This window comes from Trachurus japonicus, chromosome 11, assembly GCF_045865225.1.
Source record: "Trachurus japonicus isolate A0001 chromosome 11, Traja_1.0".
In the NCBI taxonomy this organism is placed as follows: Eukaryota; Metazoa; Chordata; class Actinopteri; order Carangiformes; family Carangidae; genus Trachurus; species Trachurus japonicus.
Window position 1 is genome coordinate 26,801,365 of NC_140917.1, and position 12,857 is coordinate 26,814,221.

Below are 12,857 nucleotides of genomic sequence, written 5' to 3' on the forward strand. Positions count from 1 at the left end.
CTTATGATAAAACAAAATATTTACATTCATGTTTGGATATATATAGTTTGTTTAAATTACCCCCAATTTCCAGTTAATTCTCATAAATTCCCATAATTCCCATGGAAAGTTTCCAATTTGGAATATTTCCAAAATCCCCCATCTTAATTTCCCATGGCAAGTTTCTGGAAATTTACCAGAAATTTACTGGACATTTTCTGCCCCTTTGCAACCCTAAGGGTACATAATTTTTTTTTTTGTGAATGACCTGCCTGTGCAACATTCTCCACAAGGGCACATCAACATAAGAATGGTGATTGTGTTAAAATAGTTAATCCATACATAGACTGCGAACCACAGTAAAAACACACATTAGACACTGCCACTAAGGAGCACCAAGGCATCCATAACTCCATATGTTACCGCCAGTAGGGTAAATAGTTACAAAACCATTACATAGATCTATGGGCCAATAAAAGAAGCTCATCAATATTAATATCTCTATAAATATTAGATCAAGTTCTCACTGGGCGGATGAGGAGGGAGGTTATTTCTCACTTTGTGTGATGCCTGGCTAGATGTGACGGACAGCTCTGTATTGGTGGTGGGGCTAATGTCCCAAGAGGAAGGGATCCCTCTTCAGTTGGCAATACACACACACACACACAAATGCACACGTCAGCCGATTTGTGTGTTTGATTATATGTAATCTAACACACAGCCCATCTGTCAGCAGTTAAATGTGAACACACAGGGGGAAAGCATGGACACACACACACACACAAAAACCACACCCTGTGTGAAGTGCTGAAATGATTACATCCAGTAGCATGACACACATTAGTTTTGCAACTGTTTTGACCTGATTGTGGCTCTAGATATCCAGTTATTGGGGTTGATCCTAAGGAGACATGTGCACCAAATTTCACTGCAAATTATTTCCAGTAGCTGTCAAGATGTCACTCAAACTAAAAATGTATCACTCAAACTACAAATGTGTAACCAGATTTTGAAGCTTCGTAGCTGCCGCCCTATATGAAAGTTTGAAGAAAAGCTATGAAGAAGTCAGCGATCGAAGACACAAATGAATTATTAAATGGTGTTTGATGAATGGTGCAAGATTGAGAAGTTTAACACAAACACATGGCATATCATATAAGTGTGGATAGTGAGATGGAGATAGAAAAGATTCCTGTGTTTACAAAATGTGAACATATTGTAGCTTGACAGTTCAATTCAGCCCTACAAATGCAACTTTAAGTAATCAAATGAAAAAATAAGTCCTCTAATAGTGGCTTCCTCTCCCTCCAATCAAAAGGCAGTCACAGCTTGTCCCCAGCTCTGACTGACAGCCATTACACCAGCACCAGCAGCCATATTAGCAATCAGAGCACAGATGATCAGATGCTGAAAAGCCTCTAAACAACAGGGTTTCTCCTCCTCTCCTGATACTTCATGCGAGGAGGAGGTGATCCATTTATCATATGCAAATTGGTGACTGCCCTCCCATGTGTTCAGTGGTTGACTTCACCTTCAGTAAATGGGACCTTAATGCTTAATGCTGGTGCCATGGCAACAAACAAGCCCATTATGGAGATGGTAGTCTGTGTCAGCCATGTATGCAGACTAATCAGGCCTGAGTACCGTTGTATTGGGGCGGAGATAGATGGAGGGAAGAGTAGAGGATGAGATCCAGAGAGGATATAGGCCAAGATGATGAGAGAGATGGTACCGTGTGTGTGTGTGTGTGTGTGAGAGTGTGTGTTACTATGTGTATATAATGTGTAACACACGTCTGAGAGAACAAGGCTGGAAGTAACAAGGAAGAAACTAACATGACTGCAGGAGGATAGAATTGCACACAGACCAAATAAGACAGAGACATTCAGAAACAAAGAGGTGTAGAGCCAGATGAGTCAGAAATATTGTTTACTATTGATTCTCTAGATTGTAAAACTATTTATTTATTTTTATCTCAGATGTAGGACATAAAATCTATCAATGGAAAGTGACATAAATAAATTCAGTCAGGATAAGGCTTGCATGATGCTCAGAGGGAGACAGAGATGTTTTCATAGAGTGGCTGCACTGGTAACAGCAGGCTGTGTTGGTCATCAGCCAATAACTGAATCAGCCGATGCATTTAGATCCAGTGCCTAATGGCCAATGCCAACATTCACTATTCAGTATTTTGAGAATCAGAGAAAAGAAAAACTGCCTTGGATGCATGTAGCATAATGACTTACATTAGTGTCAAACCAAAAACTGTTCATTTCAACCCTATTAAATCTCCTACAACGGTTATAATAAGTTGTTTCTGGTGACTTTTATTAGTCAGAGACTATTTTTATGAATCTTATATTGCAATCATTTAGAACTTGTTCCATTATTGATTTTATTCACTACTATACGACTACTAGTTTTGACCTGTAATCTCCTTGCACTTGAAGAAAGATGGCGACTAATGTGTCATGATTATAAAAAGTGACATTCAGATTTTGCCAGCACCACTTATCTAGTGATTTATTTTCATAGAAATGACACATGTGGCTTTGCAGGCTGTCAGACCAATTCATTTTTGACAAAGTTTTGGGCTACTAAGTGGGTTAACTAAATGTTATATAAGCAGTAGCATTAAAATAGCATTAGTTATGTAAAAAAAAAAAGAAAAAAAAAGGATGGCGTGAGAAAAAGGGAACATGAAGTTTCTGGTAGTTCCAGCGATGTGCAGCAGGTAAAGCAATGTGATGCACTCTGACTGATGCCACTTAGAGGAGTGACAGGAGAAAGATAGATGAGAGAAGACAAAGAAAGAAAGCAGGAGGTGACAAACGGATGCTGCACTTGGATGGCTGATGGCTGAGTGTCTGAGGATTTGCAGCACGAAGGTTGAACACTAATACTTTTACTGGATAAGGCAGAAAGTTCCCTAAACCACACTACCACTTGAGTTACTGTTACTACTCCTGTCAAGCTTTGCAGTTTTCAACAACTACACTGACAGATTTATGACTTGGAGTTCTTAGTAATTTCTGAAACAACTGATTTTTGGTGTCAGATTTACAGAAAAGTCAATAATATCCTTATTTTATTTCCAGCTTGCAACTTTTTGCAGCTGCAACTGACTTAGAATTGTTGGTGATATATTTTATCACCTCTTGTAAACTAGCAAGTTAGACAGAGCTTCATGAGTTGGATAAAACGGCTGATTTTAATGTCTGTAGCTGAGTTACTTTATAAACAACAAGTCTTTCCTAAAGATGTTTTGTAGGCTGTTGAATGTTGTCTCTTACTCACTACCATTACAGTTAGGTCACGAAAAAAAGGCTTATGAAGGCTCAAAAAAAAAGAAAGAAAGAAACATTTCAGTTTTGCTCTTATATTGACATTTACGAGTTTCGTCATTCGTCGTCCTTTCTGTCCTAAGATTAAAGGAAAGTATGTTTCACTCACAACTCTACACTGTGGTACTGACTTTACATTTCCTCTTAAAGCAGACAGGAGAGTACGCCACAGATGAGGAGGACGCAGGGACAACGGTGGCTGGTGGAGACAAGAGCATCGAAGTGTTTGACCTGCCAGAGACAGAAGACATCTTGTCTCCCTCGGAGTTGGACGCCACCAAACTCTACCAGAAGTTTAGAGAGGTAAACTCATCTGCTCTTCCTCTTCTACAGTCCAATCATTACTTATAAATATCTCATTGTAGAGATTAAACAACTGACAGAGGCCCACCACATTTCCCTTTGACACTGCTTTGACGAATAGATTACAAATTTACCCACACACCCACTCAAATAACCTAGCTGCAGATAAGTCAATTAAACAACAAAAGACACTAACACAATAGAGTCTAGGAAATCTGCTCTACTTGGCAGAGTTGTATTTTTTCTCAAATTCCTATCCTATCTGGATAATTAGACCTAGCCTCATTGTATCTGTAACACATGTTTGCTGAAAACCCACAGAGGGACAGAAAGAGTTAACACTTTAAACCTGTATTTGAATTGATTTTAAATCCAGACTTTGGCAACTCGTGCAATCAGCCTCTGAGAATAGAAACTCATTTTGCTCCACCTTTTCTACCATCACTAACAACACACCTTAAAATTACAGCTATAAAATGGAAAACGGGTTCACTGACTGTAAAGCAGTTTATGCTTTTTAGGCCTCTGCAAAGCTGGTAATATTGATTAAACAATACCAGCACTGTTGGCACCATAACACTTTCTGTAGACTGCCACAAAAGCTATATGTCACATTTAACAAATGGCTTCAGCTGCACTGCAGGCACCGCAGGGGATATTGAGTGAAACCATAATGTAATCCCTGGTTTCAGGATGTATGCATGTGTTCCATTTTCTCTGAATCGTGACCTCTGTCACCCCGAAGTGTCGCGTTTACCTTTTAGTTTAAAGGGCTCTCCTCTTTGCTGTCGCTCGCACACACCCTAAGGAGAAAAGAAGTCAGACAGCTGGGGAATAAGCCTTTTAAGCAGTGAGATGATAATGATTGTTCCTCGAGCTGCAGAAATTAAGAGGAGGTTTCAAGCATGTGTTTTAGAAAGCAAATATCTTCATCTTAATTTTGAATCTCTTAGTATATATATATATAATATTATTTTTGTACTAAATCCCAGTGTACTCGTTTGCAGAGATAATAAGCACCATGGTCTTGGTATAAACATCAGGCATGGTGACATGCGCTGATCTGTATGTTTAGCCTTTCGGTTGTTTGTAGATGTTATTCACAATTGACCAGATTTCAAATGCACATACACTTGACTGATAACCTGGCAGACCCAACCAAAGCCAGCTGCAAGAGGGTAAAATATGCTCCACAGAGCTTTGAGGAAATGTATCTTTAAATAATGCCAATGTATCAACTGTAGAATATGTAGTTTTACTGTGTAGTTACAAGAGACATGACTCTCAGCTTCCATGAAGCTTCAAAAAAGTGTTGCAACATGCAGATCCAGGATGTGCTGCTTTCCCTTGTCGTGATTAAAATAGGTGCTGTTATAAGGTACGGTGACTTTTTTTGGGGGGGGGGTCTTCCCTTAAAACATTGCTCCCATTCCCATATGTGCATTGAAACAGTTTTTGCTTGCTGTATAATCTTGCCTCCTGTTCATAAGGGATGGTGACAACATTTTTTCCCAGTTTATGAAGTTAATCAGAGACTTAAGCCGTCTGAGTTTGTGAAATCTAGTGGGTATCTTCCAAAGATATCCACAACAGTTTTTATCAAACAAAATCCCCACGGTTCGTTCACTTGGCTATTGTAAGACAGACTTGATGAACAGTGAACCAATTTCTTTAAGGTGAAAAAAGATCAAAAGACAGAAGAAAGATGATCGTTGTTAGTGTTGCTCCACTTCAAACTTTCCCTCAGCTGTCATTATCACTACTCTTTCTTTTCTCCATTTCTGTCTCACCACCTGAAGCTCTCATTTGCTCCCATTTTTTTGCATTTCTTGGTCGGTATCCAGTTCTTTCTCTTCATCTCCTCTTCTTTTTTTTATTTCTGCTCTTTCATTATCTCTCCCCCTCTCAGTGTCTGCCTCGAAAATGACTGCTCATCTCAACTTCCATCCATGACTCCAAGTCTCTCTCACTTTCCATCTGATAAGCTTCACTTCAAAAAATATCTGAGACTGAAGATTTTGAAGAAGAGTTTTAGATACTACAGTTGAACATTAGAAAAAAGTGATATTTTTCTAGATTTTTCTACCCTTTTTGGAAAATGTATAAATTTTTAGATTTATTTCTATTTAATTAATTACTTTTTATCCATATCAACCCCTATCACTGACCACTCCTCATCTCTCCCTTGAGAGTGCGTGTCAATGGTGGAGCTGGGATGCTGTCAGGGGAGGACGGGGTTGGCTGCCTCCGTCCATCACACTGTATCGACAGCACAGAGAGCCTGCGCAGCCATGCATTTGATTATCTAACCGTCCTCTCTTTTCTTCTCCTATCTTCTCTTTTCTCTTAACAGCTCCAGATCAAACACACAGTGACTGAGGCCGAGATCCAGAAGCTTAAAAACAAGGTAAGAGATTAAAAGTGTCAGGCTTGTTGGTGAGGGCAAACGGCACAAGTTTGTCAGAGTTCAAGCAATTTGTGAAAGGATGTGGGATGGTTGTCAGGGCAGTGGGAGAGCAGGGCTTCATGCTTCAGGGGTAGGTCACAAAAACATGCCTATTAAGAAACCAATTTTTACTCAAATAGGTGTCTACAAATCTGACATACCTTTCAAAACACAGCAATAATTTTCTCTAAATTGTCCTTTTTAATATTGTGTGTCAAATGTTAATGGCCTAATTTGTTTAATTTCCAGATTAATGTGTTGTGAGACGATATGATTAAATCAAGTGGAGCCTAAAAAGATTTAGTGTGAATGATTTATTCAATGATTTAGTGCGAGTGAATTTTCTGTCTGAAAGAGAGACTTTTGTGAAGCTTTTGTGTATGAACAAGTTTTAAAAAATCTTGATTTGTTTTGATATTAAACAGATTAATATTTTATAAGATGTTGTCCTGAAGGTGCAGACCCAGACATTTTCTATTAATCTTTTTGTCTGGAAGACAAATTATATAAACTAGGAGAATGTGATATTGTTTATTCCAAAACATAATACATAATAGTATATTTTTTTAAAAAGGAGTCCTTGTGCCCTATTACTGTAAAAGTTACCAAGTTGCAAGTAAAGTTGTTTCTGAATGATTCCAGTTGGCGTCAGTGGAGAAGGAGAAGCAGCGCTGGGAGAAGGAGAAGAGCCAGCTGAAGGCCAGCATCGAGGAGAACAAGGAGAGGATGTTGAAGCTGGAGAGCTACTGGATCGAGGCGCAGACCCTCTGCCACACTGTCAACGAACACCTGAAGGAGGCTCAGGCCCAGTACCAGACTCTGGAGAAGAAATACAACAAAGCCAAGAAACTCATCAAAGACTTCCAGCAAAAGTAAGTGAGGCCCAGGTAAAGCTGTTCATCCTAGATGGTGATCAGGGACAGAGGAATGTGCACTGGCTATTACCTACAGTAATGTAGAAAGTGGAGCAAGACATCTCAAGCCTTTTCCTGTCAAGAAACCACAGTTGTGTCACAGTTGTGTGATGCCTCGGACCACTACTTTTAAAATGACATGCCTTTTGTTGATTTAGTTTTAAAATGTTCATGTCTGCACTACAAATAAAATTCCATCTAGACTAAAACTATAAGAAAAGATAAGAGACTGAAACTAATCCTGGATTCTCTAATTCAATTTCACTAATTCTCTTCCTCACTGTATTGGACTAAGATCAGAGAAAGCTCTGAGAGCTTTGTTTTTGTTGCACTTTGCTATCAAGTATATTATACTGAAGCAATTAAAGATATCTGGAAGTATCTAAGAATTGTTGGATTTTATTAAAATTGTCTGACTGTCTTTATTCGTCATCACCCATAAAAAAAAGTAAGATCCCATGTGTTAAATCTCTATGTGATATAAAATCTTCCAAGTTAAAGGTAGTCAGAATTGGTGCAGGATAGGTGTTGTTCTTAGACTTAGCCCATTAAGTTCCTGGTGTTCGTGGTCAGATTTGCACACAGCTTCCAGGCCATGTGATCAGTTGACTCAAAATCAGTGTTGGATCATAGTACTCCACTGACTGCATGAGGTACACCTCTTGTTTTTACATTTGAAATCTCTAAATATTTTTTTTAATTAATTTTTATCTGTAAATATTAGCATTTTAGCTCAATAGCTTTAAACACGGTATCTCTGCTTTAAATATCCCACATTTTTATTTTGAAATCAGGAAGTCGGTGCACGCTGTAGCCTTCTTCAGCTTGCAATACGGATGCAAATGAAATGTTGGAGTGGCTTGCGAATGTCTGTTGAATATCCAACTTGAAACTAACTTCACTGCGGTTCAGATTTGTTTGTTCGGGCAGTTGCATGAATTTCACTCTTATGATACAAATAAAGTTGTAAGAAAAGAAAGAAAGACCTACACATAGTGGCTTAATAGTCAAGATAAAGACAGGTGAAGGTAAGTGAATTATTACCAGTTCTGTCAGGACCACTATGTCAAAATAATATTTATTTACTTGCACAAGTTTTATTTGGCGGTATGGTACTGTTCTGGGACCCCCTGCTCTTCCACGCGCTTGCGTGGAAAGCCTGAGGCAGGAAGAGCACCTCCCTGCCCTTCACGAGCCATCATGAACGGCATGAGCAGGGAGCACAGCAGCAAAGAAAACCCAGACAGAGCAGAGCAACCAACATGAATACAATGACAGGAGGAGCTGGGGTGGAGGTGGGTTGCAAAAAAGCAGCAGCAGCAAGGGAGGTGACGTCGGACTAGAGAAGTTTAAATAGCGCGCTCTGAATGCAATTCCCCAATAGGAAGCAGCTACGGGGAGTCAGCTGAGCCATCAGCTGATCTGCACAGGTGATGACAGTTACGCTGTGCTGATTAAGAGCTTGACGTCATGGCCTACCAGAACTAACGCTACGCTTGATTTGTTGGAATAGTTGCACAGTAACTTGTGCTAACTCCTCTTCTTGACTTGTTGAGAAAGACACTGAACTGCTTGGAGTGAAACATCACTTTCACGTCTGTTGTAACTCCCCACACTTAAAGGATTTCCTAAATTAGGTCACAGCTTGAATCCTGCCATTGAACATACGTATTCATAAATAATTTTAAGATGAATTTCTTCATTATTCCTTAACATCTACTCTCACTTGCCTCAGCAGACAAAAAAAAGGAGAAATATCTGCTGCATTTCCATCTGTGAGGCAGAGCGTGGCTCTTTTTATAGCCCAAGTCTCATCCCATTTCAACAGTAAGAGCTGAGGTTCTTATTTCAATGCAGCAGAGCTCTCCTGCTTTTTTCAGTGCGTTGATTTCTTTGGTCAGTCCCATCACAACCTCTCCTGCTCAGCTGCAGTCTGACTGCCTCTAATTGGCTGTGCTCCTGCAAGCCAAATGGAAGCTAACGAATGAAACAAACTCTCCATGCTTATCTTTAAGTAGAGAACTGAGCTGCACAGAAGAGACAGTGAGCTCCCAGACCCAGAGCAAAACAGGAAGCATTTCATATTTTGGGGGATGTGTGTAAGTGTGTGTGTGAGGTGTGGGGTTAGAGTAAAATGAATCACACTGACATCCTAAAACAGGAGAGAGAGGCACAGTCACACATGGCAACACGTGTTCACACAGATGAATGCATCCTGTTTTCCTGTATTACCACCCCCCCCCTTCCCTCATCACATCACAACTCTCTCCTCCCTCCTCTCCCTCCAGAGAGGTGGAGTTTGTCCAGAAGGAGGATGCAGAGAGGAGGCGGCTGGAGGAGGCTGAGAAAGCTCACCTGGCCGAGATCCAGGGGCTGCAAGTCCGGGTAAATCACATCTTCTTAATTGCATTCTGTCTCTCATGTCTGTCCCGACTGGGTAACCTGTCTGCCTCTCAGTTGTTCTGTCTGTGTCCGCAAGATTTAGCATATTGGCCCCTAAACAATGGCAGAATCCCTGAAGTGAAACTAAACCAATGAACAGTGCGGTTCTTCTCTGTCGGTTCTTCTCGGTGCTTGATGATTAACAGGATTGTTTGGTTAAGCTATTCGCATGATCATTGTAAGAAAGATCAGTAACAGCATTTCATCACTGCTGTTTTTCCTCTTGAAAGGCCATCTGTGCTTTTTTCTGCCACATATAAAAAAGCTTTTCTCCCGCCCCGGACAGCAACAGCAGATGGACTTGGTGTCCAGGGGCCTGCAGTTCCTTCTGCTGTCAACTGATTTTCTGCCGTCTCAGTCTTAAAACATGACAGTTGTGTTGTTTTCTGCACAAGTCTCAGGTCACGTCCCACAGTTGAATGGACAGTCAACTTGACTGTCCCCTACTATTATCCTCCACACTGGACTCTCAGTCTCCTCCTGCTCTCCACTGTACAGGGCGAATGGCAGAGAATGGAAGAAAGCAAATCTCATCTCTTTTAACCCTCGGGTTTCAAGCAAGTGCCAAGTTATTGTGATGAGAATCAAACAGGACAAGTTGAATCATTGCTCACATCAAGCAAGGCAAGAGTCAAGTTATAGGAAATTCTGAACATCAAACCAGGTTTTAATAATTCAAACACACACAACACAGTAGCTATGAAAAGTTACGCCAACAAAAACTGTTGCAGCTGTTTACACCTTATAGATCTCACTGTTAGGGCGGTGTTTAGCTCAGTTGGTAGAGCAGCCGCCCCCATGTGTTGAGGCTAGTCCTCACTGCAGGCGGCGAACCGTATAAACTGGAAAAGTCAACACGTCCACTTTTCCAACTCCCAAAAGAGACTGTTTTCTAATGGAAACATGTTGGCCATTAACATTCAATTGTTTAAAACAGCTGTTTTTTTACAGGTAAATGCCTACGGCTGATTAACATTGATTTGTTCCTCTCCCACGACAGATTGCAGCGTTAGAGTCCGAGCTAATGCAGCTGATGAAGCAGAACGGCATCCAGGTCAACAACAACAACAGCAACAGTGCTGAGAGGCTCAGCGCTCAGCAGCACAGCCCCGCCAGGGCTGCAGCACCAGCCAGAGGTCTGTCTCACCATGACTGGTCATTATTATGATATTTTTGACGAGAAGGAAAAGTTTGCGAAAATGCTTATTCACTCTCTTTTTGAGAATCGGCCATTTGGCTCCGGCTTCACGTTGAACAGAGAGAGATATGGAACTTTCCGTGGAACTTTTACCAAGCAAGCAAATGAACATATTTCCTAATGAACAGAGTGATTTCTCAAACAGTAGAGTAAGAGATGACACGAACAGCTGCAGCCTACACATTAATGTCAGAGAAAATGGTTATAAATAAAGTTTTAGTTCCCTCAAAGCTCAGATTGTTTAAATTAAACTCCTCTCGTCCTTACACTGATGATGATACACATCAATGACACTGCAATCAACATTTGTCGGCTCCTACATGTCGCCCTGTGAAGAGAAGTGACAACACATAACTGTGCTGTTCCAAAGTGTAAACAAAAGTGCACACACACATACACAATACAATTCAAACAAGCCTTGACCTTCACATGAACTCATTTTGTTCTGTTCTTCTGCAAACAAAAACAAACAAGTTATCCCTTTTGAGCACATCTGTCTGCCTCTGTTCTCCTCTCCTCCTTAAACTAAGCTGGCTTCGTTTCAGTGGCTGCATCTGTCAGAGCCGAGTCTGCACAGAGAAGTGCCATATCTGTTAGTGCACAGCGCAGACGCGATAACAGAGTGTTTGGATCTGCACTGATCCGAGTGATGCAGCCCATTATGCAATATTAAAAAGGAGAGAGAGGGGGATCGAGGGAGACGGCTGGAAAGGGATATGGAGGAGAGAGGGTGTGTGGGAGGAGAAGACAGGATCTGCTCAAATGATCTTTTTCAAATTTGTCTCATCTGACAGCGTTTCCCTGTACACTCAAGGAATGAGCAGAAACATGATAATTGCCTGCCTAATTAATAGGGTTACTTTTAGAGGAAGATGTGATATTTCATCAGAGCTGATGTTTTTTTAATAAAGTTATTCAATGGGAGGTGTCGACATGGGGCCGTGGCCAAATGTGAGCCTAAAAATAAAGACTGGGACAAAAAAAAGAAACCATGCACATAATTGATGAACAGATGCATTACAGTGTGTGTGTTTTTTTTTTCAACATGTCAACCTCAATCACGATCGTATGTCTGTCTGTGTGTGTGTGTGTGTGCGTGTGTGTGGCTGCAGACACGAGGGAGGGCTCTCCCCACTCACCCAGCAAAAAGAAGAGTTACAGAGGACTCACCTGTGACGGCATCAGCTCTACAGAGGGAGAGGTTTGTATTACAACACACACTCTCTCTCTTTACCCCCTTTTATTCATTGAAGCTTAAAGGAGTCATCACCTGTTTTTTTACGTATCCAGTCCCTCTTGAATTGCTTTGAATCAATTCTTAAAACTTATTAGAATTTTTTTTTTTTTAATCAAACATAGAGCTTGTTCTGACACTTTTTCATACGACAATTTTCTCTCGTGAGAGTAAGCGCAAGGTTTTGTAATGAGGTGCGTATTGATTGGACGCAGGAAGGACAGAGCCGGAATGGTGGCTGGCCCAGTGGGCTACATGCAGGCATTGCTGTATTGGAAACCACATACCATGCTGCTCTCTGCCGTGTACCGTAACCATGTTATATAACTTAATAAAATAAAACAAAATTTAATCGGTTCATTGTAAAACATGTATTTATTGATGCAAATGTGGTGATTTGTGTACAGTACGTAGGCTACAGAGCCCCGGGGCAGAGCTGCTGCTGCCCTGTGTGAAGCTTCACTTCTCATTCAAACAAACTGATACGACTGCCACAATGTTAGATTTCATCAATGAGACCAACATTTATCTCCTAAAAAGAATTTAACCAGCCGGCGATAAACCTCTACAAACCTGCGGGTAAATTAATTAGCGATCGTTTCCTCCCCCGGCATGACGACATAGTTTGGCCGGCCAACGAGCTCTGCAGACGGGTTGCTGAAGAGCCGCTCCTCTGGTGGAGCTTCACTTCTCTCAACGTCGGAGCAAACTTCTAAATAGCCGTCATTTGGATAAACTAACCGCACATTGGGGATCTAAACCCTTACATTCTCGCATGAAAAATATTAAAACTTAATAAAGTGACGAAATAACAGCTCTACAGTGGGAAATAAAACAATAAGTAATGGCGCCGCGTAAGTCGGGGTGGTGGAAGAGAGGTGGGTTTATGAAAGCAGACTCCTGTGGTGACGTCACCATAGGAGCAGAGTCAAAATCTGGTCATTTGCGGTGTACACCCTCATGAGCTACTCTGACTTAAACAAAGAGCCCAAACGAA

General features: G+C 40.9%; 1 protein-coding gene across 1 annotated transcript in view; it reads left to right on the top strand.

The window, feature by feature from the left end:
* Positions 1-12,857, top strand: part of ppp1r9a (protein phosphatase 1, regulatory subunit 9A) — a 49,070-nt gene that overhangs the window by 27,803 nt on the left and 8,410 nt on the right. Inside the window, exons 7-12 of the mRNA XM_085792075.1 lie at positions 3,474-3,626; positions 5,980-6,033; positions 6,715-6,944; positions 9,275-9,371; positions 10,429-10,564; positions 11,739-11,827. Coding sequence (XP_085648201.1) covers positions 3,474-3,626; positions 5,980-6,033; positions 6,715-6,944; positions 9,275-9,371; positions 10,429-10,564; positions 11,739-11,827 — 759 coding nt within the window. The remainder of the gene's footprint in view (positions 1-3,473; positions 3,627-5,979; positions 6,034-6,714; positions 6,945-9,274; positions 9,372-10,428; positions 10,565-11,738; positions 11,828-12,857) is intronic.